The sequence below is a fragment of the Astatotilapia calliptera genome, chromosome 13 (assembly GCF_964374335.1).
Source record: "Astatotilapia calliptera chromosome 13, fAstCal68.1, whole genome shotgun sequence".
NCBI classification, from domain to species: Eukaryota; Metazoa; Chordata; class Actinopteri; order Cichliformes; family Cichlidae; genus Astatotilapia; species Astatotilapia calliptera.
The window spans coordinates 13,677,211-13,704,944 of NC_137434.1; the positions used below are offsets into that span (position 1 = coordinate 13,677,211).

A 27,734-nucleotide genomic window follows, 5' to 3' on the forward strand; every position below is an offset into this window, starting at 1 on the left:
AAAAAATATGATTTCTCTTCCACTGATTTCAGGTAAGCTTGAGTAGTTTTCTATAATAATCCTGGTATTTTTGTTGAGCTTAAAAGACACATGTATCGCCCAAGTGGATGACGCAAACGATGGCTGTGCAGCCGAAATGCGACAGAAGGAGGAAAAGTCTTGTTTTTCCTATAACACATGCAGACAAATGCAGACAAAACTACAACCTTATTGTAGTACACCAAATGTTTTCTTTCTTCATTATGTGAAATGCTGGCTTGCGCCCACTCGATGATATCCATTGCAGACATTGTTGCCTGTAAATCCCTCATGCAGTTTGAGTTGACTTGCCTGCTGTTTGCAGTATCCAACCCTGTTTCATTTTTAGGTTTATCAAGTTTTATTGAACCACCCAGGAGCAAATCTTTCTTTGGATCCTGCCTTGCCATTTGCCCCAACAGCCACCAGAGTTCTTTCTCTCTCTCTTTCTTTTTGATGTCCAGCACTGGAATTCTTCATCAGGTAATTGCTTGTGTAGCCGCCTAAGCTGTTCAATCGGCCACCCCAACCATCCATCAGCCGCCCCTGCCAACACCCAGTGAAATGTCCATCCCTCAAATATTCAATAGCCTGTCTTCTCTGCGCCATGACTACTGGGCACTACCCCAATTGCTCCAGGTCTTAAGACTGGTGTCTGCCACTGTAAGACTCACTGATATTTAATTTGCTGCCACTTCAGAAGTATTTGCATCCCAGTTGTCTACCTGTCCTGGATCAAAACTACTGCCCACCAATCACAACTCTTCCAACCATCTTTTTTTTTCTCCCTAGCCTTGCAGCCACCCTCTAAACTCTCTAGCTCAGCAGATTTCCAGCCCTCAGGCCATCCATCTGACCTCTTTTGCCCTGGCCCCCCACCTGTTATGTGATGCTTCTTTTCTTTCCAGCCGTGAGGCAGTCTACCTGGCCTTCTACACTACCTCAGGGGCAATCATTCATGATGTCTTTTTGAGGCTAATTAACACGTACTGACACCGTGAACAAGTCTTATTGTAAAGTACGAAAAAAATTCCACTTTTGAGTGGAAATGATCCAACATGGGAAATCACGGGACTGTTCTGTTTGCTGCAGAGAAGGTGACATCAAATCAACACAAATGGCACAACAATCTCAAACACAGACACAGTTTGGAGGACTATGCATCAAGCAGCAAACAACTTATTCAGATAAGCAAAAGTGCAAAATGTAATGTTACTCAAGTCATTGGCTTTACATAAATGTAATATTTGTTGTATTCTTATGGAGTGTCACATTTCTACACCATAAAATTAAGCATTCTATATGAGCTGCTGTGTTTCGTTTAGGTAAAGCGGTTGTGTTTTGTGTCCTCATAATTTGTGGGAGTTTCCCTCCTGATACGTTATATAATTCTGCAGTATTTTTGACTGATGCTACGGCACCTTAGGCAGTGACTTTTATCAGCACTTACTGTAAAATGAATATCTTTAAGAAGTCTGCTGAAGCCTATACATGCTGCCTTTTAGTTTTGTATGCACTCAAACTATTTTGTAAAGGACTGGTATAGATATAAATGTCTCAACTGCTGTGAGACGGGCTATTTTCTAACTCATTAGTATTAGTAACTCATATTTGTTTGATTCGTGTTGGGTTCTGATAGAAAACTTGATGGAGTCATGATGACATTCACTAAACAAGAACTCTGCAACTTCAGGACCTCGCCATCATTGACTCAAAGTCAGTATGAACACAGGTTTAAATCAACACGTGTGAGTTTTACAGCCAAGCATTAAACTCATATGACTTACAACTGGCCTACCGTGTTGTTCGCTCTGAATGAGGTTTAATGCAGTTTCTTTGCAGTTCCAATAATGTTGTAATGGTTTACCCAGAAAAATGTATCACCCTGATTTTAAACATGGAAATTATCCCAAAAAAACACACACAGAAAACAATGAATACCTATAACAACAAAAAAAGTGAAAAGAAGTGAAAGTGCATGCCCACTTACAGCATGGTGCTGTCCCACAGCGCACAGTAAGGGTTCATTGTTCCCTGGAAGGCAGGAAAAGGACAAAATGTTTGGTAAATTATGATGATAACTCATCATCATTTTCATCACCACCATCATCATTATTATAAATCAAGTGCACGTTTGTCCTTTTATTTAGCTTTTTTGAAAACGTGTTTCATAGATCACACAAAAAAGCTTTGAACTCCACTACCACAGACACACACACGCATGCACAAATTTGCTGACACGTTCAGACTTACATGCACTTTATCTCAAAGATGAATAAAAAGGTCTGGATCATAAAAAGGGATTGTCCTTGTAATTATCTGAACGTAGTGCTCTCTCCCGACACAAATTAATTATCGAGCCAATTAACCGCCATTGTGTGTCAGCTAATGGGAGATGATACGTGCTGTGGTCTTTGTAGAACACTCAGCCAGCAAACAAAAACTCTTTGTGTAGTGTTAACAAAGGAACATGAAGGTCAATAAACTATAGATCCAAACTATATATAGTATTTACTGTGCATTTGTGTATGAACATTTTAGTTACTGTGCTTACATTTGCCAAGTGAGCCAGTTCAATCTCCAGGTGGGACTCAGTGGCCTTGGGCTCGGGTCTCACAGTCACAGCTATGACCTTGGAGTTCACAACTGTGTGGTTCCTGAATCAAACAGAGATGTGAGAAAATTACAAAATTAATTATTCAAATGTGTCATTCTGCATTTAGTCAAGACTCGAACAAAATTTCACAATAAACATGGCATGTGAAACAAACGGGGAAAAAAAGAGCTTAACATCGCATTCACCGGGAGAAGATCAAGTCAAAAAACCAAAAGAATTATAATAATTTATAATAAATCTTTTTACAAACATGGATGATAATAATTGCTGTATGTGTAACTATGTTTGTGCATAGGTAGCCATATTTACACATATGTGTTGTGATCTTTTTACTAAATGCTTCTTAGATGTCCTTGTCAATTAACATTTCAGTGTTGTTCATCAGTGTGGCTTATTTTTAAGTTTAGCTGTGTTAGCACGGTGCATGAATTTACACTGAGGGGCAACCCCCAGAGCAGAAAAATGAAGACACTGATGTGCAGAAACTGCATTTCCCCTAAGTGCCACTGGAGTATGGATCTAAAAGGGAGTCTGTCTAATTTTACAGCACTAAAAATAATATTTAGAAGCTGTTATTAAAAACAAAACAAACAAACAAATCAGTTTCTCCTCTCCTAACAATGCTGGGTGGGGTGATTTTTCTTCTTTTTCTTTTTCTAACTCATCCACCATAGTTGAATTTGGGATGTGGCTGCACTGATTGACAGCTGTCCCACACAGGCAGCTGGGGCTGACTGGGTGACATAATTAAACTGGATCCCTGCACTGAATGTGTGAGCTGTTTGTGTAGGTTTAATAGATTCTCTCACTAATCAGACCATCCTACAAGTCTGTGCTTCAGTTTTGATGAGTGAAATTCTAGTGTGCTAAAGCTCAGTTTCCTGTTCAGGCCCGCTTTTCAACTAATCAACATTCAAACTACGCATAGTGTAACCCCTGTTGGGCCACATGCTGTTGGTTGTTTGGAGGACTGCACACAAACACGTCTGAGTAGGTGGCATGGCCATAATCCTTCATCCTGTGTAGCCAAATACCTACGCAAACAGACACAAACGAGTTACAGTGAATCCCTCATTAGGAATAACATCATGCATCATCATTTCCAACGCTCTAGATTCTAGCATTTTTATAATGTCTGAAAAATTACTGTTAATACTAAAGGATTAGGTATAACTTTAGAGTCAGTGAAGCTTAAGGGCCATGCTGGTATTAAAACCTGATTTGGTGTTTTAGGGAAGATATTGTGCATATATTTTTGAATTTAAAGCTCCTCTCTGCCTGCTAATCTAATGATCTACATTTCAGAGTGCGAGTTCTTCAAATTCAAGTTTCAGTGTCAGGCAGCATATTTTCTCTAATGCTGCTTGCACTGAATACTAACCTCAATATTAAAGTCAGTAAAGGAGGACTACAAGAGCTGCCCATTAGACATCAGATATGCTATACAGGATGATTTGGCAGTAATTATGTAAAGAAAAAAGAAAAGAAAAGAAACTAGAAAACACAGTCTACAAAGCTCACCTGAAGATGCTTTGTGTTATATGCTTTTACAGGCTAGCATCATAGTCATGTTTCAATGGGATATCCAGCTTTGGTATAGTTGACAGAACATATTATATTTTGAAATGAAGATAAAAATCAGTATGTACTTTCCCCCAGGGAGAAGAATTGTCATGCACACGAAGAAAAGAAGAGCTGAAAATGCAACAGGTCCATAATGATGAGCAGCAAATAATTCAAATTTGTCATCTGACTTTTGCATATGTCTGTTTCCCGTACTTATTTTAAAATGTAATAAACACATGACACATAGATGCCTCTCTAATTACGAGTACACTAAAAGCCACATTGCCTGGTATTTCTCTTTTCAGAGTTGCCATTTGATCAGCTTATCCTCATGTTTGTCTGCAGAGGACACAATTCAGTGTCCCATTATAACCTCCTCTCTGCATTTACCCACAGGGCTGCTGCTCTCTCTGTGACAGCTGGCCCGAACGGTGCTGGAATGACCGGTTTGTCCTTGGGACGTTGCTGCCAGGGACTTGTTGATTGGTGTCTGACACCAGGTGTTTGTTTGGGACATCCCACTGCTTTTCCAGACACTAATGTCATCCTTAATTAACTACATACTGCATGCTACAGTGACACAGAGCTCTAAAAAAAAAAAAAAAGAACAGCAGCAAAATGCAAGTATTTGCTTGTAAGAAGGACAAAATAAGATTTCTATTCAATGTATTAAGTGGAACTTTCAGGGACACTGGAGCGACAAAGGCACAGCATGTTTTTCAGACTTGATCTGCTACTGTGAATAAAAATGGACACCTGTGCAGCTTCCAAAGGATTAAATCTGTCTCATATTTCCTCCTGCTAGCAGACCAGAAAACGCAGACAATGAGAAATGTTGCCCTTACTTTGGTGAAGGTAGCATGAGTCCAAGAGTCTTGTAGAGAACGGTTCCCAAAATGAAAACAGGCGATCCCTCCATATCTGAAGGAGGAAATGAAGCTTTGATGTCATGTCAGATAGATTTCCCTTTTTTTATTACTACTGCAAATGATGATGCTTTGCGAATTTTTAAGTAAAGAAACACTGTCATCAGCCACAAAAAACCCAAACATTTTAAGCATATTTTGCAGGGCAAACAGATGTATAAATTAGATTCTGAATTTAAAAAAATGTAGTTGTGTATATAGTTTTCTAAAGTTCATTTTATATATGCAAATTAGGTGTTAGCTCATTAAATATACAATCATTTACATAAATGCCCACTGAAACCTGAAGGTGTGCTTTTATTTCCAAGCAAATCACATTAACTAACACCTGATTTTGTTTGTCCAGCAAGAGAAGTGCCAGAATCCACTGCAGAATTGGTTTGGGTCAAGCACGTGGCATCCTGATCAATTCCTTGTTTTGCTATCATTGATATATTTCGGATAAGACTGATTACACCAATCAACCAAATTGCCTGGCTCTGGATTGCAGTATAGAGTGGCAACTGGCATTGTTTGAGAGGACGCTACAAATGCTGAGCTGATGGAAAACTCTTGCAACTGAACAAGCACAGGCAAGCAAACTGGCTCTGTTCAGAGGCTTGTACCATTATTTCACTTTTTCTAAACAAGGAGTGGTGAAGCATAAACATTAAAGGGAAAAACCATTCTTCAGAAGACAGATGTGTCTGCTTGAAAGTCTAGTAACTTGTCAGACACTCCAACTCAGCTAAAATCATTCCACTTCTGCTGAGATGTGAAGACATATATTTTCCAATTTTCAACAGTGGCCAGTGAATCAATCATTGTGTATTCATGAAGCATTAATCCTGCGAATCTACTACAGTTTCCCTGCACATTTAAGATGTGTTGCTGCAGGTTGTAATTCTGAAGCTTGACAGAATATATGTATGTATATACTGAATATATATTCTAAGACAGATGGAGCTTGCACGTGGAGACTGTTTATGTGCCTCTGATTCTTGAAGAAAGATGTATTTGACTAGCAGTCAGATGACTCGGTGATATAGTCCCATACCTGCTGACTGGGAAACAAAGAGGCCCTTTGGGATGACCACTTTATCTTCAGAGTTTCTGGCCCAGTCAACCATGCCTTTACGGCCCTTCATGGGGAAGTTAATGTCAGTCATCACAGACACTGCTGGAAGCCTCTGGATGCTGGCAACTACAGAAAAACGAGGAAATATAGATTATTAGCATTGCTTGAACATTGCATATTAAATGAAATTATGAACATAACCATGCAGTCTGCACCACTGTCATTCAAAAGTAAACACAAGGGCAGTCCTTTGATTCGAGTTCAACATGCAGAGTCTGCATTCTCTCACAAATTAATAGGTAGATTTTACATGAAACTGAATCATTATGCAAATATGCAGGTCATCTGTCAGCCATACCAGGCCAACTGGGCTTTTGACGCATTCATTTGCTGCAAAATACAAACCCAAAGCTACAACTGGCACCTGACAAGTACTAGAAAGGTAATCACCTTAATCACGCTTTCCTTTTATGGCACCTCCCTGCTGAGGTGCCATAAAAGGCCAGTCAGTGCACTAAGGCTGTGACAAGGAAAATACCCAGGATCAACAGAAAGGGCCTTAGCATTACAAGAGGAGGATAAAGCTGTACTGTTCTCTACCTGGTATCACATCCAGTCCCAGTCAGGTAGTGCTTCAGCAAGGCGAATCTGAGGCTAATCCTACCATTGATGCAGAAGCTCTATTGTTCATTGTACTGTGCCAATAGTACAATTTGAATCCTGGCGAGACTCCATGTGTGAGTGAAATCAGTGACAGTGAAGGTGCATCTAGGTGTTTGGGATGATCCTGCAGCGGGCATGAAATCACAGAGCACCACAAGACCTGCCGTTTTTGCAAAGAGGCCCGTTCGTAGCACCAGATGTCGGGAGCAGCAGTCGTCGTGCATGTTTATTCGTGTTTGTGGTTTTAGTCACAGGGCACACTGTGAAACACAACATGGTGCTGGGAAGACTGTCTCTCAGAGTTCTGGGTAATTCTGCAGGTAAATGGGGCTTTGAATCCGCCTGATGGGGCTACGCAGCACAAATAAAGCAGTAATTACGGACAGCGACGCCTCTGAACAGCGATTCATTGCACTAAGAGTATTCTGTATGGTTCATTTTCATAAGAGGGATTTATTGCATCGCTCATTACGTCTGAATGCGTTCATGAGAGGTTCAGCGTTAAGTAAACCATTGAAGTCAGACAACATAAACATCCTGCAAAGAAATTAATGAGCATTTCCAGCTATTGTGTGTGCAGTGGAAATTAATCACTATTACTGTCAAAATATTCTCTCGACCATGACACGCAGCCTCACAGTAGACAACCAGAAAAAAAAAGACAATAGAGCATAATGCAGTCCACCTTCAAGACTGCGTTAAAAAATTTTTTTTGCATGTCCCAAGCTTCACTTTGTCCTCCAACTGTTAGCTTGCAAGGAGGGAGAACAAGTTGCTGCAGTGGACAGCCTTTTCCAATCAAGGTTATTTGACTAAAAGTAGGAGGACACAGGACGATACAGTGGTGACAGCCAGTATTTATCTAGGTGTCAAGAGGCTGCCATAAATTAGTGACGAAATGATGCCGCAATATCTTACTCAGCCAGATGCTCTCCACTTGGCTTTCACTGATGGAGACACAAAACTTTCCATTTCTTTAATCAAAAAGGGCCACGTGGTCGCTAAGGCACTGTGTGTGTGAGCTGAAATCACTGCCATTGGCTGGCTGTGCCGGTGCACTGGCCACGGATGGGATAATTAGAAAGTCCGATGTATTAATCATGTGGTATCGAATCATATCTTGATTGTTTTTTGAAAACAGCTCTGCAGTGGCAAATGCGAAAACATTTTATAGGAGCGGTAATTAATTTTGACATTAGAAAAAAAAGAAAAAATTAAATCAGAGACTCCATTCTGGCATAATAATTTCTCCCAGCTAGGCCCCTGTATTTTACCACCACCAGCAGCCAGTCAAGTTGATTCTAGCCAGAGGCAACTCATTAATGTTATATCTCCAAATAATTGCTCAAAAGCCAAATGCCCCCCCTCTCTGCCGAGCCTTTGTGCTCACTTTTTCCAAAAGAAAAGCTGCTTTAGCACTCTACATAATAATGATGCTTCCAACATTCACATACTCTTATTAAGAGGTTCACTCATGCTCCTTAAGATTTCTAACAGAAAATGATGGGATTATTCAAATGAGCTTTTTACCGACAAGTGTTCTTTGCACTTTATGTGGGCACACTTTTAGTGTAGCTGTTCCTCCTTCAGTCAAAACAATCAAGTTCCTCTCAACACAAGTTTTATTTTTAATTACTTGCCTTTTGATCTCACACCGAGTAACGCTGTTGTTATTTCAAAATAAAGGTAATCTTTACAATGAGCGTGCATATACATAAATTAAGAAAAAAACCCAAACAAAATATAATAACTCGGATGATAATAAGCAAGAAGATGTTGTTGACCGTGTTGGAATTATTCCATTATTTCAGTTTCTTGCATTTCTTGTTGCATGAAATCAGTATATCTTCTTTCTATGGACATGTGGGAGAAAAACTTCAGAATGTTTTGAATATGGTGCCCTGATTATGCCACTCAGTGCTTTATTAGACTGAGAAACAGCGGTGAGTTGCATCATTGCTCCACGCTTACCAAAAATATTTCCTGTCATATCACATCTGACAGATGGACACGGTTTAGTCCACAGTCCAGCAGGTTTGAGTGGAGGCCAGGACAGTGATACAGCTGACTAATGTAATAAGAGTCAAATAGTTTAAATTCAAGCCCAGCTATGAAATGCATTAAACTGCTCAAGGAACTTGTATGAATGTGGATAAAACACTTAACCGTCAATTTAGAGTCAGTTTCACAGAGCAGATTCCATTTTGTGTATAAAGCAGGGGTCATGTGTTAATGCTTTTTTGAGCATAAGGAGAAGGCACTGGCAATGAGTTTGGATGACGGCCATTAAGACAAATTGAAATAAGTATAAAGTATAAAGTAGGAGAACAGCACAGAAATATTCTCACATCTGTGAAAGAAGTCATTAATGATTGGCAATGTGAAATGCATTCAAACCTTATTTCCAAGTCTAAATCCATTAGTTAATTTGACTCTCACAGTGTTTCATAATGGTACTTTGATGTGTGCATTCATTGAACCATGTTTGGTATGCTATTCTTGGAGACTACCGATTCATCATTATGGAAATCACATACCATAAAGAAACACAGAGAGCAAGTGTGCTCGAAGTGAGCTGAATGTTAGCTATTGTAAAGAATACAAGGATGAAACATCTCTGTTCCTCTTAAGAGGAATGGCCTAACGGCACAGCTGTGCACACTCACATTCACTTGCATGAATAAATGAAGACCACCGGTCTACTCTTCCATTCCAGTAAGACACCATTTGTGGCTGAGTAAAAAATGAAATGCCACAGAGACCTCAGATCATCCGAGAGGCTGCGCGACCGAAGCTAAAAGAACCCACAGCAGCACTTTGGTTTTTTTGTTTTGTTTTTCAAGTCATAATCTCGACAAAAATCAGCGTTGCAGAAAAGCTCATTACAGCTGCAAAGAAAACTTGTAATTTCACTTCCAATTTTACAGCCTTTTATCAGACCCTCCTACTGTATTTTTTTCCATGACTGCTAATCTCACAAGGAACTGACAAGCAATCTTTTATTTATTTACTTTTAATTAATTTTTTTCATGCGGCTGTACAACTGCAAAACACGCTATAGGGTATGTTCTGCTAATCAAGTCTTACTCACAGAACTACAGTTCAGTGCAGCGTCAAACCGAACCATTTCATCTTCAGAATAACATAAATATTTGATGTGATTATTGACCAAAAACTTTGAACCTATACATAGAGTCTGTAATTAGTGAGAGGCTTTATAATATCAAGAAAGCAGTGCTGCTCTTACTGAACTACGTTATAAAATCCCCAGTGTTTTAAAATGTACTTGAGCATCAATAAAATGTGTACCCGTGGTTGTTATTTTGAAGTATTGTCTGTATTTATTCTAGTGAAGGCACTACTCTTGCAGGTTTTCCCGTGCTGTAAGCTACTGATATTGGATTGAATGTTAAATGTTTTCATTGGAATTTAGCACATTAAGACCGCAAGATCACTTTTAATCAACATTATTGATTTGCAGTAATTTTACTCCCCCACCCCAACTGCCCAGCATTTATCCTAAATTAATGATGGTGGGGAAATTGACACAAGGAGTCAGAGGAGCACAGGGATTATGTGTCCATATCAAGCCAAAACAAATGGTAAAACGATCTCAGCGGCTGTGGGCCCGAAGGCAAAGTGGGTCGATTCTTACCTAAGTTTCCAGTCATCAAATAGGCATTGTGGAAATCCTTCATGCCCAGTCCAACAATGTGGATGAAATCTTCTATGACCTGCATGAGCTCCACTGCTCCGGGGTAGATCTGGACAAGATAATAAAGACAAGGGGACAGTTTTAATTTAAATAGTTCTCCAGTGATTAAAATGCGGTGCTCTGTACTTATTTTTGTATGAAAGATAAAATCTTTAAACTTGCTAAAAAAGAAAATGATTAACCAGTCATATATATATATATATATATATATATATATATATATATATATATATATATATATATATATATATATATATATATATATATATAAAGATATATTAGTTGTAGCCCTATTTGAACCATTCAAATAACATCAGCATCAGAGCTGTAACCACCAGCTGTGCCAGCACATTTGGTGGCTGGCCTGTTTCTGGAAAAGCACTGCCAAGTCAAGGGTGATTGCCTCAGTTCATGTGTTGCTCCATGGACATCAGCACTCACATAAGAGTGAAGGGGCATGAATTCAGAACCACGGACAGCTCTATAGCACAAGCGGTAACACTGCTGGTCCACTCAGCTCTTTTCCCCAAAGTCAATAAATCAAAGGCACGTTAATCCAATAATTGACCTTCAAAAGATTGGAGTACTGTCCTGGCTGCCCATCTACTGGCTGCCCATCTACTGGCGATGTCTCACATCTAATGGGATATATCGTGCTGTACTGCAAAACCATTTTTCAGTTCTGCACAAGACTCATGTAATCGTGGGGCGTAAATAAGTGTGTAAGCACACAGTGGTGATGTCAGGCAATTAGAGAAGCCTTTGAGTGGCATTTAGCAATTAGCACCTCACTCTAAGTTGATATTCAACAAACACCTGAGGCAGGTATTTCCCTCCTCTGTAGCACCTTGTGTGTGTGTGCACATGCCTCTTCATGTGCCGCGGCTAAGCCGGGATAACGGATCAGCGGTGCTGAAGTCGAGAGCCTCTGACACAGCAGAGTGAAAGCCATAGTGGGGGAGAAAAGCACATCATGTCGCCCCTTCCGGCATGTCTGACGCAGAGTGCAGTAATGCTCATTCTGCTGGTCTCCATGGCAACCGCGAGACGTGAAGGCAGTGCAGGGAAATGGCTGCAGCAGAGGTTCTGCAGACAGAGCTGTTCCTTTCCTTGCCATGGTAACAGAGGCAGGAGGTGAATATATAGTGATCAGTGCAAAAAGCCAACTTTACAGCCAGTTAAGCCCAATAGTGAGGTGTTTCATGTACGTGTTTTTGGTGTGTGGGTGCTGTGGAAGCTGAGCCGAGAACACTCATTAATGCAAGAAACCCAACAAGTGAGAAAAACTGTGTAAGGCGATGCAGCTTGGCCATGTTCACTTTTTATAATGATGTAACTAAAGCAGCACATCTCAGACATGCACATTAATAACTGCGGGAATATTTAACAGTGTCGCACATTTCTTCTGGGTGTTAAATCATGGAGACAATATATTTATTATATTTATTTATCTATACTTCCTCGGATCTGTCTGTCCTTATCTCTTACGCATACTCGCTGATGAAATTGCTAGTTTGTGAGCTTCTCTCACCGACATCATCCCTTTAGGGGCCCTGCCAAATTAAAGCTCCAGTAAGTAAACACCTAATTACTCCTTGTGTAGACAGCCAGGACTGGCACTCTGAGCAATATTTGAACTGCCTGTGTCCCCTTATAGCATCAGCTGAAGTCAGGTGTGGAGAAAGTAAGACAAAAAAGTCATTTTAAGGCATCACCTCACTCATGTGTCAGTGCAGGTGACACCCAATTTACCTGTGAAGGTGACAACAGAGCAGATGCCCTTTGCAGACTCGCAGTCATCACAGATGGCATCTCTGTCAGAGTCTGGATGTGTGTGATTTCAGGGTTCAGGCTGTCTCAGACACCAGTGGCGGTTTTGAAAACAAGACCTGCCACCTCTCAAACTGAGAGATGTGTCTAAACCAGGACGATGCTAGAATCCAATCTTCGTGAATAAACAAGTCTTGTGAATGGGTACTTTTCGGCACTTAAATTTTGACATACACACCATTGCCGCTGTGTTGCAGTATGTTGCTTCTCAATTTCTAAAGGATATTGAAACAATTTTTCGCCATCCACCTTTACTATATGATAAATATCAAGAGGGGAGACTGCTGCTGAAATGTTCATTTTTTTATGGTAAAACTGACCTGAGTAAGGTCCTAATCACACTGGTTGCTTTCATCGGCATCAGCTGGGTGAAACAATGCAGAAGGAATGAGTCCTGCAGTGTTGATGGTTGGACAATGTCTATGGCGGTGCTGCTGCCACCAAGTGGAGCTCGGAGGAACTAGTTTTTTTCTAAATGAGGCCAGATGTCACACCTGCTAAATTACCTCACTACCATATGTGTAAGTGTAACATAATCCTAAATCCACCTGACTTGCCTTAATCTGTGCTATTCAGATGGAGAAACTGCAAACAAGCTTTGAGTCGAAGTTTGAGGCAAACAGTGTTCATGCAGCAACCTGAATTATTTACTAGGTGTACTGCCACATGCTTACCTTTTGCGCGTCTTCCCATTTCTCCTTATTTTCCTCCTCCAGGAGGTTGCTGATGATTTGAAAGAAGTTCTGTGGAGATGATGAAAGGGAAAATGCATAACACTCCCACACACCAGCATAACAGGCACTGCAGCTAGACGCTTTTCTCAAATCATGACATAAACACCATGCACTCCAAAAACCTACTGTTATGGATAATATACTAACATTTACGATAGCGAAAAATAAGAGATTTCTGTAGGGGCATAATGATTTTCTCCCGCAGGGCTCAATAGCACCAGGAAATCTGCCACTGAAACCGTGATGGTAAACGATAGGAGAAATGATGGAATTTGTGCTTGAGCTCTGACAGCAACACACCTTGGACCTCCTGCAGCTTGCAGCAAACACTTAATGCTACAGGAGAAAAGCACAAGCTGCAATCAGAAAAAAAAAAAGATGAAAGGGAATGTTTGAGCAGCTGTGTGGATTGTCTTCTTCAGCACTGGAGAGCGGGACTGCTTGGGGTGCATGCCTGCAGTCGTAATAGGACCCCTGTCTGATCTTTAGCCTTGTTATTTCGTTTGGTCTACAATATGCCTGAGGGAGTGGCTCTCTCTCTTGACACAGGCTATCTTGTTTTCTACTTGAATGCTTATGCTCCCTCTGGTGGTAATGTGCCCACTTTAACACTGCATTAGCGCAGAGACACACGGAGGGGTTGGGCTGGCTGACTGCTCTCCTGTCTGCCCACACACGCTCCTAATAACCAGAGATAGGACATTTTCCTCATTTCATAGGTTTTCTACGGTAGGAAAACGGATGAATGGCATCTTTGTATCCATCCATGGACAAAACATTTGGGGTTTTGCAGAATATTAAAAGGACCATGCGCCTTACATCAAGAGGAAACTGTTGATAAAAGTGGACTAAACCAACAGAAAACTAAAGAAAAGAGCATCTCTGACAGTTTGTAGTCCAAATATCACCACACTTCGGAGGTGCATGATTAATTGAGTTGAATTTTTCTTTTTTTTAATTGAATTAGATCAGAGTTTTGTAATCACCTAAGTAGGACAGCTTGTTTGTTTTTGGCTTTCTTTATGTGCTTTGAGTTACCTGAAACCTAGAAAACAGCACAATGACAAACACTACGGCTATATTTCAGATTTAATATCTGACTGAGCTTATCAGTAAGCAGAGAACTGTGTGGCTGGTATTTAAATAACTGAACTTTCCTGCTAATAAAGGAGAAATTATTACTATTTCTATACAGCAAAGAGCTGATGGACAAGTCTCGCATTTTTCTAATTTCCTGGAGCTGTTACTCATGACTTTATCCAGAAGTAACAAACACAGACAAAACCTGAAACCTCACGAATAAACTACAGTAGTATGCTGTTACAGTATGCTTTTGGCATCACATAATAACAATTATTTTATTCTCAATTAGCAAAAAAAAATTGCACACATATATAGCACAACCATTCACACATGCACACGCAGCAAAACAACCACATATATATATAAAAAAACCTAACATGTATGCATGCTGGACAGAATAAAGAGGCCTGTGAAGGGTGGCTTTGAAATTGGCACAGCCCTGGGAGCATAAATTGTCTTATTGGTGATGGAGGTGGGGCTTTTGCTATAATCTCCATCATCCTATTGACATAAAGAGGATCAAGACTGCAGTCAAGCCCAACATGATGAGATGAAACAGCTTAGGATGTGGAGTAGATCTCCTGATACAATAGAGCCCTGGGTGTTTGTGCTATTTCACACACAATAGAATTCATTTTTCTCACATTACACATTATAGCTCAGGTAACATAAATGTTTTATCATTTTGGGTACCAAAGTAACGGCATGGCATCCTTGCATACTTCACAAAGATTCATGTCCACATGTTCAAATGAAGCCAGCGTCCACTTACTTGCACGTCATCGGATGACGGCTCATAGCTGGCTCTCTTGAAGGTCTCTGTCACATTGCGAAGGATCTCTACTGAAGACAGGAGGTCACCAGCATAGAAGTTCCTCCTCTGGGTGAGATCCAGCAGGTTTTTTGTGACCTGGGACATCCCATCCCCCGCCAGCATCCTCTGGCCCTTGGCAAGGTGCCCCTGAACCTCCAAAAACAGGAGAGGACAGAACTTGGGGCATCGGTGTCCTCTGTTGAGTTCGCAAGATACACGCTAAGCTACACATTTAGATTAAATGGGGTGCAAAAAATCAGGAAGAAAGACTCTACTCTCTAAGGCCCTTTATGTGACACTTATATCTACGCCAGGCCTGAAATGTATTCTGCCTCGCGGATGTTTTGAAATGAGCCAATACGAATAAAAGAGTTAACTGGAGCAGAAGACACACATTTAGGCAGAAATTGCAGAGTGAAATGACATCTCACATCATTGCACAGGGTTTACGTCCATAAATACACGTTCACAGGTGCAGCGCTATATGTGCTATCTCAGCTCTTCTGAATTATTTTATTTTTAACAGTGATGGAGGGTTACCAAAATTACCTATTCTAGTGGAAGCGCTTCTGTGTTTTCAGGCTGAAGGCAAACCTACTAAAGCAAAAGTACTCGAAATGGTGCAATAAAATGCACTCGGGCTTCAATGAAAACTGCTTTTTGTGTGATTAAAAAGTCTCATCAGACGACAAAAGAAAAGAAAAAAAGAGAGAATTCACAAAAGGTTCTCTTGAGGGAAAGATATGATTCTATTAAACTGAAAATACCGTTTCACTGAGTTTCCCTAACTGTTATTTATTTATTTACTTATTTACTTTTTTCTTCATGCTGCAAGTCTTATTTTAAATGAACAAAATATTGCAAGTTGTTGCAGTGGATCCTATTTACCAAAACATAGCAAAGTGCAAGTGACGAGTAACCGAGGAGCAACATATATTGTAACCGCGATATCATCAATATTGTAATTTATTTAGAAACACAGACGAGAACATGCCTGGAACTCTAAATTCAGCAGCTGAAGGACATCAGGGAGGGAAAAAAAGGAAAAAAATGTGTGCTTAAATTTGCTCCTCTATTGGAAGTGGTTAATCTTTTTGGCTACATTGTGATGAGAATTGGGAGGGGGACACTGGGGAGGTAATTTATGGTGCATTGGAAACAGAGGCTGTGAGAGGGAGCTGACTTTGCACCTACTGATTGCTGCAAGTATCTGAATTCATTTGTTATGCATCGAGCATAGCTGGGCTGCTCCCAGAAGGCCATACCGCGGTGATCCAAAGAGCAGCGTCGACTAGTGGTGCCTGTAGAGGAGGAAGGAGACAGCGACAGATTTGGAGAGGAGGATTGGCGAGGGAGGGATGAGAAGATGAGCAGGCGCAGAAGAGGTGGGGGGGTAGGTGGAGTTAAGACCAACGGTGGGGCAAAGAAAGGCAGATTGAAGGGGTAGAGTGGGATTAGTTGGATATGAGAGGAGGGGAGAGAGACAAAAAGGAAAGAGAATAATATTAATACTTTTAATGAGAGTCTTATCTTTTCCTCTTTGTCCGTCATTCACCATCAAAATTTGATGTAACCCGCTCGTTAGAGAAGGCAATAAAGAAAGGTTTATGGAAGGAAAGTATTACAGTATTTGAACAGAAATGGTTTAATATTATGCCAAACGACACAGTCCCGTGCCTTTTAATATATGCTCTGCGTGCCCGGCTAATACAACTTGTAGTCGCTTATTCAAACATGCAGCAACTCAGCTGTGATAGCTGTCAGGCATTTAAACAGTAATCCTGAAATAGCAGAACTACCCAATATCCACCCACACGGCCTACATAGGGGTCCAACATCACACCTTCCCAGCTGTCGACCTGGTGGAGTGCACTTCACACATCACCCCACCGCTCCAAAACAGGTGCTTGACATCCTGAGGAAAACTCCCACAGCACAAAACATTTCCCCTGGCATCCGGGCTTCACATAAAACCTTCACTATCTCTTGTTCTCCTCCGTGCTCTCTCTCTGACTTTCGCACACTAACACACACAGACAAAGAGAAATCACAAACACCCCCCCCCCCCCCACACACACACACACACACGCCCACCTTCTCCACAGCTACTACTTGGTGATATCCACTGAAGCCGAGAGTGCACGCTCGCTGTGTGCCGGGAGCAACCATGCATCACCATGAGACAACCCAGGGGGCAGCAGGAGAGGCCCAGTGCTTTACACTGGGCTGAGCCTTTGTGTCCCTCAAAGCGGGTTTCACCTGGGTGGTTTAGAGTTTTGCTTCACAATCTCTACCACTCTATCTACTGTTAAGGATGCCAGCAATCAAAAGAATGCTCGCTCTGAATTTTTATCAAAAAGATAGTAAAAAGTCTGTTTTATGATGGTTTGAGACCTAGAAATTAGGCATTCACTTCAGTGTTTTGGCTCTGACATTCCAAAAGGTCACTGTAAGCTGAGAAAGGTTGGGTTCTTTGAGTGGGAATTGCCAAAAAGGCACAGAGCAATAAGAAGAGGTCAAATTCAAGAACTGCTTGAAATTGATAAGCATTGAGGTTGCTCAGTGATGTGAATTTTGTCCACGTATAGACACGAAGCAGGAGTTAAACAGCAAGAGAGGTAATGTTTTGGTCACCGGTAGCCTGTGTTTATATTATTAATATACTGTATGATGTTGCAATTTTAATGTGATTTCAGCAGTCCTCAAAGACACAAATTACCCAAGGCCAAAATCATTTTAATGTAAAATCCCTGCACTGGAGCTCATCTTTTATTTAAATAACCTAATTTTAAGTTTGAAAAAGGGGAGCTCTCGATTGTGGTTTATAAGTGTGCAAAAATAAAACCTAATAGCAGACTTGCACTTTATATAAATATGTCCATAAGCACACCTTACTTGCTCAGGAAAGATGCACTCCTGAAGCCACCGTATGCAAACAGCAAAACAAGAGTAAAAGAAGCTTAATGAATGGTCAGTGTTGAGAGATAGACACTGATTCATTTGTAAGTCTTTCTTTTGCCAGTTTTGTGAACTGAATTTCTCCCAAACTGATCTATTTTTAAATGAAGTTTATATTGTACAGATATATAATTAGATATCAATCTGCCTTGGCTTTGAAACGGGTTGCTAGTGGGATCAAATAGGGTTAGAGACACAAACTCGAGGCCTTCGCTGTAATTCTGCCCCAATCTGTCATCTGTCCTTGCATCATCAGTGATGTACGTGGAGTAAGTTGAGTATGAAATATAGGTCAGTGGAGATGTGCTTGATCAAAACCAAGGCTGCACTCCACTGAGGCGCTGACCTGTCGCTGTCTGGTTTGACAGCGCTCTCGACTTGGGTGCCATTAAAAGAGAATTTTTATTCAAGTGATCCTCACCGAGACGGAATACTAAAACAGTGTTTACCAGCTGAGGAGTTGGAAACGAGACAATGTTAAAAAGAGGCTTTGAACACCATTTCTGTGGTTACCATCCGGTGGTGAAAAAGAACAAAAAAATCCCTTACATTCTTTAAAAAAAATGTTTCTGGAATATATGACAAGTAAAACGTCTTGGATTGAAATGGCTGCCATTAATATTATGAAAAGGTAGAACTAACAAATAAAAAAATGAATACCTTCCCCAGTGAAGGGTGGTGTCTAATTTATTTGCTGGAGACGGCTGGATAATTTTCTCTGCATTAACCTGTGAAGAGTTTGTTTAATAGCCTGTGGTGTTGCTGCTTTAATTGCTCCCACTTTCAGTTGGATGACTTGAACTTTAATTGATAATTGAGATTTGGGGCTCTCATTACACGGGCACATAAATAACAGTACATGAACTTTTGAATGCAAAACATCTTCCGCCAAAGTAACTAGTACCTTCAGGTCTTAGCGGGAATAGAAACGGCATATAAATCAAACTCAAAGGATTTATTGCACCGAGCAGCCACTGGCAGGTTTAGCAAATAACGCCGATCCATTCATACAAATGCAATGTTTTGCTTGGAAACTTAGGGTCCTGGCATTCATGTGGGTGTTCCTTTGACGCTACAACCTATCTAAACGTTGTTTCAGGTCAAGCACACACCCCCGTGGCAACGGCACTCCCCGGCATCAGCTGCCTTCCTCGGCAGGACAATGCTCAACGCTGTACTGCAAAATCTGCTCACAACAAAGAGCCCAAGGCACTGGCCCGGCCTCCCACTCGCCCTGAATATGCTTGGGAACAAGCCTAAACAAGCCTAATAAGTAACCCATGGTACTCAAAAGATCTACTGCCGGTATCACGTGCACTAAATGATGCTTCCAGGGTTCTGTGTGCAAACGTCACTGGGTCAGAGCTGTTTTTCTAGCACGAGGTGGACCTATACAAGATTTGGCAGATGGCTTTAATGCTGTAGCTGATCTTGTGTCATTAACAATACCTTGTTGTTGTACCTAATTGTTAAATTGCTTTTGTTCTGAAACAAATTAAACCATACACCTTTATTTAATGAAGGACCAGACTATGATAAATGGGCAATGGAAGCTCAAAATCTTACAGTTTTCATTGTGCTTCAGCACACTCTGCATCTAAAAGTAGATGTAAATGTAGCTCGCATGTTTACCAGTTTGGGGACATTTTTTGCTTGGCTGCTACACTGCGAACAAATTCATGTGCCATACGTGTCTCGCTTTTCCCCCCATTCTTGCCTCCGGTGGCAGTTGTCATCGCCGATGACCAAGTCGGTGCGGACGCCCCTGCACCCAGCGCTCTTTCTGTGATGACCTTGATGACGACAGGCGCTATGGGTGAGTAGGTGCTGAAGCCCCCTAACACATTCGGATGTTTCACCCGTGCCGTCACACTGCATTCGTGTTGCCCACTTCAGACATTTCAGTTACCTTCTCTGATCAATATTTCATCTTTGTTTACCTCTGCCATTTCGTATCAGGCTGTCCAGGAAGGATGAGACTATCAGTGAGGAAATTCACTAAAGGTTTGAGTCTGACCTTGATCTAATTCCAGGGCAAAGGTTTTGAAGAGTTGTTTTCATTTATGGTTTCTTAATGTATGCTCCCCGAAACCTGCTGACTCTAGAACTGTGATTAATGGCTTTAGAGATAAACTTGACCTGCCCTGACCTATTGTCTATCACCATCTTTTTCCCAGTCCTCTGTGCCAGCTTTGACAGGGAGGATGCACTATACTTAAACATGAAATATGTCTGCTAGCTGGATTTTTACCTTTTTATTATGAGACTGTTATAGTATAACCCAGTTCTTTGGCAAAGTGAAATAGCATCCCTGATAACATCACTTTGGGTTCAAGATGTACTGCACATACGGTACCAATAGCACATCTTGAACTTGAAGACTTGAACTTGAAGTCCACCAACACTGGCAGTTACAAAGAACTCAGCCCAGAGTGCTGACCTAGTACAGGCAGCATCGACAGTGTGCTCACATCTGAAACTGCATCCAAATTAGCTGCATGTAAGAAAATAACACGTGGTCTGAATTAATCTTCTGTGTCGCAGCTCACGCGAATATAAGAAAGCTCATTAAAGCAGAATAAAGAGCCTCGCCTTGTCTGACCCGAACTTAGCACATAAAGACAACGCTTGGTGTAAATGAAATTCTTAGTAAAGGTCAGAAAGGTGTCGCATTTCCAACATCACACAAATAAACACACACACACACATACACACAATCCCTCACCGGAAGCTGGAAATAGCTTAGTGGTGCCAAACAGTTATTAGCCATAAAACTAATGTCAAGCCGGAAAGCTAATGTCATGCTACTAAATCTTACTCTGCGTAACTTTGCCGCAGGTGAGCCATCTGTGAATGACAGTGTGTTTGCTACTACATCTAGTTTGCAAGTTAGCCATTTTATGGTCGGGGACGAAATGTAATTTTAGGAACGCCAGACTGTTTTGCATTTTGCAACAGCTTACTGTGTCAAACCCACATGCAACTTTCTACACACGACAGCCCTCCACTGCGCCGATGTCTGTCTGCTGTTAGCAAACTGACCTTCAGCAAGAGCAAAGGTAACCTGTATCACAGCAGATTTATCAGAGGCCGCATCCCTTTTTTATCCTCTCCCAGCTTCCCCCTCCTTTTTCTTCTTTTCAATAGCTCAGAGTTAGTCTCAATCTGTTACAGAACTTCAATTGCTCTCCTCTCCATGCACGCATTAAAGCCTCTGCTTATTGTCTGAAAACAGACATCAGTGTGCTTTTCTTTAACAATGCCCTCAGAATCACATTTTTTTCCCCATCCAGTGCACAGGCAGTGTATTGACGGTGCAGTCATAAATTACATCACCGCATGTGGAAATGGAAAGAAGAGCTTTTATCAACTATCCGGAGAGTGTGCAGGCGAACTTCGACATTTAGGGCCAGCAAGCATTGCACCTTATGAAGTGGCAAAATTGCGCTGATACATGTATGAAAAGTCTTGTCTTGTTATTTTAAATTGGATGGAATCCAATATGTTTTTTTCCCTTGGGGGAATGAGGATAAGTAATAGGATTTTAACAAGATGAGTACACTTACCAATAAAGCTTCATTCTATAAGGACAATTAAACTAGTGATAATAAAATGAACATCTAATTACAAAATGTCATTCAAAGTGATTACAGCAGAAGCTTTATTGCAGTGTATTCTTTTTTTTTTTTTTTAGTAAAATGCTTATTTGTACAATATAAAATTTGTAATTTCGTCTGTCTTTTTGCACCTTTTTGTCATGCAGGATTGCTATCTTAAATTTCCAGAAAATTTGAGTGGAAAAAATAAGTAAATCAAGGGTTGTGTCTCTGCAGACAAGTTCCATTCATTTGCCAGTAGTGCTTACAGTTTAATAATTATTTTTTCATTAGTTCGCTTGCTTGAATTTGCACTGCCACTTGTTTGCAAGTCAAATCAATGCACATTGCTCCAGGCAACCCGAGTTTGCCGTGCGTTTGACTTCCTGACCATGCCGAGGTGGGTGGCAAAATGAACCTAAATTCTATAAATCCCACAATATTTTCCCTGTGAAATCAAAAAGGAGATCTAACATCACAGATTAAAGCTTGTTTACTAGTGTTGGAACTGCTGCCAACAATGAAATGTTCAGTGTCAAACTGAAAGAAGACCTGAGGCAACTCGGCTTTTATTTTCACCATTTACTACATCCATCCATTTTCTTAACCACTTATCCAGGGGAGCCTTACTTGGCTAACTTTGAGCGAGAAGCATGCCCTGAACAGGCCAATGCCAAGTCAGACAACCACACACTCTCTCATTCACACCTACAGCCAATTTAGAAACACCAGCTCACCTAACATGCATGTCTTTGGACTGTGAGTAGAAGTCAGGGTACACAGAGCCAAAGGAGACCGTGCAAACTCCACAAGCGGTTCAAACCAGGAACATTGTTGCTATAAAGCAACACAACTAAGTCTCATATTTTAAAAAAAGAAAATACACAAATATATGATGTAGCTTCTGTCCTCACCTGTGGCATTAGGGGGACATCTATTGAAGGCGAGTTCTCCTGAAGGGGTTCGTCTCCACACCATTGACACTGCATAGTCCTCAGGACAAATTTCATAAGGTGCTGGAGTGCAAAGTGATACAAACATTACTACATCAATGCTAAAAGCTTTTTAGTCTTTCCAATATGATGCAACAATTTCTTCATGCTGCATATTAAGAGGTATGGAAATATAGGAGATCAAAGCTGTATAGTTTCAGAGAGTCTGAGAATGCATTTATGGATTATAATAAAATTTACCCTCTTCACATGCCTCAGTCTTTATGAGGGAAGGTACTTCTTAATTATAATAATGGAAAAAACGTTTTTAACGTTTTTGTGGAACACTGCTTCCTTTACTTCAGAGAATAGAAGTATTACGTGACTTCATGTTTAAGACTCTACTTCAAAGGAGATTATTTTGAAAACCGTACTTTAAGCTTTGATGATACTTCAATTTCTCGGTATGTCCGTCACCATGATTTCAATTTCTTCATTTATTTCAGTCATCCACCTCTGCTAATCTGCACCCCCTCTTCAGACTCAGTTTTAACTGATCTCTTATAACAAGACATGTCAGTCAGTGCACAGAGATAATTATCTCCTCACTTTCATTCAGCTTCTCTGTGGCCACTCAGACTTAAGTCTTATTATGCTCTGACTCACCTGGACACCGCTGGTCACTGCACTTTCTGACTTCTTCTCCGCTCCCATCACACTGTTGCCCAGTCACCGCTGCCCCCTGACACACCCGAGCACGCCTCTGCCATCCACCGTCGCAAGACTTTGAGCAGCCACTCCACGGACCCCAAGGATTCCACTGGCCATTAGCTAAAATGGAATCATTTCTAGTTAGAAACCGACACTATTACAAATACAACAACTACTTAAAAAAAAAAAAACAGCAGAAGATCAACTAAAAAGAAACAGCTATAAAAATGTCTTTATTTAGTGTGTGATATCTTTAGCTTTTGATTACATTTATATATTTTGCTACTCATGCTTTTAGTTTGAAAACGTAATTTCTTGGCAGTATTTCACAAATGAACAATATCACCTGTAATAATCAGGGGTGTGTGTATTTTATGGCTAAAGAAAATGATTATTCACATCGTTTTGACGATATTAAAAAAACAAATAAAACCACACACACACACACACACACACATTTATGCTGACGTTTCCAAACCCAGAGGTACGATTTATGCCCTTGTAATGAACACTGTTAAACTCTGCGTTAGACAAAAAAACAGATGCTCCCCTTCAGCGATGTAGTAAATCACACGCCCTTCTGAATGGAAAGGTACAACACCGTGTGAGCAGGAAACACACACCGCTCATTCTAACCTCCACTTACCCCTTCTTCACTTATACGGGCATTTATCATGTCCTACAACTAACCTCTGTCGGGATTGCTACTGGAAGCAAGAAAAACCAGGAAAAACCACGATGACCTGTTGGCTGAAACTATCTGCAAGACATTGATCAAATCCCAGTGAATAGTGATTTCTTTGCCTGCACATGAAGCAGCTGATTCTTCAAACAGATGCATGCTCATGTGTTTCAAAGAGCTCATTGTTCCAGCAGTTCTGAAGAAATTGTTTTCATTTGAAAACACATAGCATTGATTCAAAAACCTGCACAGGCATTTATTGTAGTTATTAGGCTTTTTTTAAAGACTTTAATCTATTCAGTTACATTAAAAAAATACCATAATTTCTAGGAACTAGCCAAACATGCATTTAGCTAGTTCTAAAAAGAAAAAATGATGCTTTTGCCTTGAACTCTTTGTCAAAGCAGTGCCTCCAGCACTAATGGACATTGTGCTGACTTGTTAAATAGTGGCTGTGTTTCTCACTAATGATTGATCTCTCACCTTGGAAACAAGTAGGACTTGCTAAATAGATAGGCCTCATTAAATGAATAAACTGTATAATGCATTCTCTCACTGTAACGGCAAACAACAGCATCACCTTCTTCATTATCATAAGCACAAATTAAAAATACGCATTCGCAAGCATTTGCCTCTGTTTTAGGGGTCCGGCAGACCACAGGGCTGGCTGATTATTGAAACAACATTTGTAATGACTTTGAAAACTAAAGAGGAAACCATGCTCCACACACACATATCGGCGAGCTACAGACTAGAAACCTAGCTGTTTTTGCAGCTACATTTGCATCAGGAGATTATGAGAGTGCTCAGACCCTTCACATGATCAGACAATTCAAAGCCTGATTGAGACCTCTAAGCAGACATCTTTGAGCCTCTAATGCATCTATGATGTTGACAGACAGTTCGGGCTGCTAACCCAGAATTATGTGAAAGGCATACAGTATATCTAACTGGATTTTTCAAATCCAATTGATAGAGCACGGTCTTGAACATTACTCTTGATTCTTACAATGCCGATTTGATTCTTGCTACAGGGCTTCTCTGTACGCATCAGGGAGAGTAAGATAGCTCAGTTAAAGGCGATAGATTGTGCTACATGGTAATGACTGTAATAATGATGATGACAATATGGGACGGGCTGGCTTTTTTTTTTGTCTCTCTCTCTCTTCCCTGTTTAGAATCGTTGTTTTCAAATTTAGACATCAAAGCGGATATGGAATTAAGAGGCTCAGGATTTTTTACCTGTGCAGTCAGGATTATGGCACTCTCTGCTTTCTGCCCAGTGACCGCGACACTCAGATCCCCCATGGGCGGCTGCTGAGCACTGCCTGGTCCTCTGCTGTGTGCCATTGGCACAGGTCACCGAGCAATCGCTCCAAGAGCTCCACTCCTGCCACTGTCCGTCCACTGAGGCACCAACCACAACCCAACAAGCATGTCCCAAGTGAAGGGAAAAGGAGGGCAGACAGAAATGGGAGGAAATATTCAGATCACTATTCTCTCTCATACTGAAAGCCAATAAAACAGATGTTATGTGAAATGCAAAAATTTACAGGGCAACTTGTCAAATTTGAAGACTCAGACTTTCAGTCGGGTGTCTGCTTTGTTTTTTGTTTGTTTTTTCAACTAGAATTTCCCAATAAAGTCAGAGACAAAAGAGAATAAGACATAAAAAAAACAGATATTGGAAGAGTAGCTTCATATTAAGATTCATATTATTAAGAGGTTCAAAGCACACAGTGCCGCTACCTTCTTGTCAGGGAAGAGGGAAAGCATCTGAAATTGAGTTGTTTTCACTGAGTCTGCTAGGACAGCAAAGCTAACATTTTCTGTGTGGAGAAACTCATCATCACTAATCTGCTTACCATTCACAGGCAACTGCGAGTAAGTGATTTTGACGTCAGTATTACAGTATTCCTTCTCAACAGGGTTACCTAAACCGCTTTATTGTGTAAGCTCAGAGTCTGCATCCATTCCCTTTTCTTTTTTTACTTACCTTTAAAATATTGCACTGACTAATATATGTGAGGTGTATTGCATTTTACAGAACTGATCTTTTAAACGAGTCCATGCTTTACTCATAACTGTTAATAAAATGATTTCTAACAGATTAAGCGAGCAGACAGATGATACCTGGGCAAAGGGCTATGTTGCAAAGTTTAGTCTGGGTCTCAGGTCCATCACAAGCCCTGCCTCCATGCTGGGGAGGAGAGCACATCCTAGTCCTAGTGCGGTGACCTCTGCCACATGTGAATGAGCACAGGCTCCACGGTGACCACTCCTCCCACACACCGTGTACTGCGGGCACAGAAAAGGCGTCAGGCCTAATCAATGTCTCTGTCTCTGATACAGCATAAACAAAGGCCTCACCGAACTGCGCTGAGCCATAAATGAAACAAAATCAATCAAAAGAATTAGCAACAGAGTAATGTAAGTAAAACACAGAGCACACAGACATTGTGGGGGCTATTCTCTAGCTCAGCCATAAGCTGCAGTCTCCTCCAAACATTTATCACAATAACAGCAAATGCTGCTCCTCTAACAACGCGCCATACAGTAGCACAGGTAGAACACAATAAAAATGTCAATCTCTGACAAGGGAGTTTCGACGTGCAGAACACCAACAATAAGAGTCCAGACTATCTAAACCAAGGTAACCATCAGGAACAGCAGGTCTAACAATGTCACAGTCTGTTGAATCTTCTTGGTTGACTGAGAATCTAATAGCAGGGGACCTTCAAGATAATGTGGGCTGACAATGGTTCTGGACAGCTGTCATTGCACTAACATACTGATCATGGTAATGCACAAAACAGACAATCTATAGCCTGCTTCCAGTCCTCAGAGTAAGTGTGCAATATTTAGACTACATATCAGGAAAGACGGATAAATTAAAAAAAGGAAAATGTATTGAACATTATGATGTTGCGGAGGTTATGTTGTTTCCTTTTGAATTATAAATCTGTGGCATGTTGTTTTTGAACAACATTTTGTCACCGCTGCTCATTAAAGCCAACATCAGTGAGATTATCTATCTAGCATTCAACGTCAACCGTGAGTTTGACATAAACGAATGCTCTAATACCCTCCGATCTATCTATTCAGATCATTTATTCCACTGAAACATGCTTCTAAATATAGATATTTCTAATGTAACACAATGTTTCTTGACAAAAGTGCAACTTTTAAACTATAATTGCTTTTTTTTTCAATTAATTTAAAACAATAGCTGGCAAAAGGCAGCATTCCTCTGGCATCTTGGTTTGTGTGTAAGCTTAACTGGGTTCTAGTTGACAGATGGTGAGTCTTCATAAAACTGCGGAGAATATTTGCTATTGGCTCATAGTTTTACTTTGGAGAGGGAAATGTGGAAATCTGAGAGGCAGACAGAAGTAAGACACCTCCTGTCTTGTCTTGGCAGTGCTCCTAAATGTACACAGAGATATGGAGTGATGAACACACTGCTTTCAAAATGTAAAAGTTTAACCCTGATATTAGTTTCTGATGCAACTGTTGGCAGCTTGATGCCAGCACTGAAGTACATTTACTGACAGAGTTAAGGCCCAGCATTAACTTTAAGTGCATTGCATAAAACCCAGAAAATACTGAAACTGTGTTTGTTACCAAAAAGTCAATGTCTGTTTTTATCTATAAATCTTCAAACTTATATTTATGCTCTAATATATCACCCTTACCTAACTTGATTATTTTCTGCATGAGAGAAATGGAAAGGTGGCCACTTTCAAAAGTAAATCATAATATTAAAAAATAATACTATATGACATTGCAGTATAGGCTCTGGTGAGCTCTGATGGCTATTGAAAATGAGCGT

The 27,734-nt window shown here is 40.6% G+C and overlaps 1 protein-coding gene across 7 annotated transcripts in view; it reads right to left on the bottom strand.

Moving 5' to 3' along the window:
- Window positions 1-27,734, bottom strand: part of adgrb3 (adhesion G protein-coupled receptor B3) — a 115,806-nt gene that overhangs the window by 29,702 nt on the left and 58,370 nt on the right. For 5 of the 7 annotated variants that reach the window (XM_080288095.1, XM_080288096.1, XM_026190428.2 and 2 more), the window contains 12 exons: window positions 26,036-26,200; window positions 25,145-25,309; window positions 23,176-23,340; window positions 22,492-22,593; window positions 16,218-16,324; window positions 14,982-15,176; window positions 13,067-13,135; window positions 10,503-10,611; window positions 6,164-6,310; window positions 5,047-5,122; window positions 2,573-2,675; window positions 2,009-2,052 (listed from right to left, as the gene is read on the bottom strand). In XM_080288095.1, coding sequence (XP_080144221.1) covers window positions 2,009-2,052; window positions 2,573-2,675; window positions 5,047-5,122; window positions 6,164-6,310; window positions 10,503-10,611; window positions 13,067-13,135; window positions 14,982-15,176; window positions 16,218-16,324; window positions 22,492-22,593; window positions 23,176-23,340; window positions 25,145-25,309; window positions 26,036-26,200 — 1,447 coding nt within the window. The remainder of the gene's footprint in view (window positions 1-2,008; window positions 2,053-2,572; window positions 2,676-5,046; window positions 5,123-6,163; window positions 6,311-10,502; window positions 10,612-13,066; window positions 13,136-14,981; window positions 15,177-16,217; window positions 16,325-22,491; window positions 22,594-23,175; window positions 23,341-25,144; window positions 25,310-26,035; window positions 26,201-27,734) is intronic. The other 2 variants (XM_026190426.2, XM_080288097.1) reach the window with 2 other exon arrangements.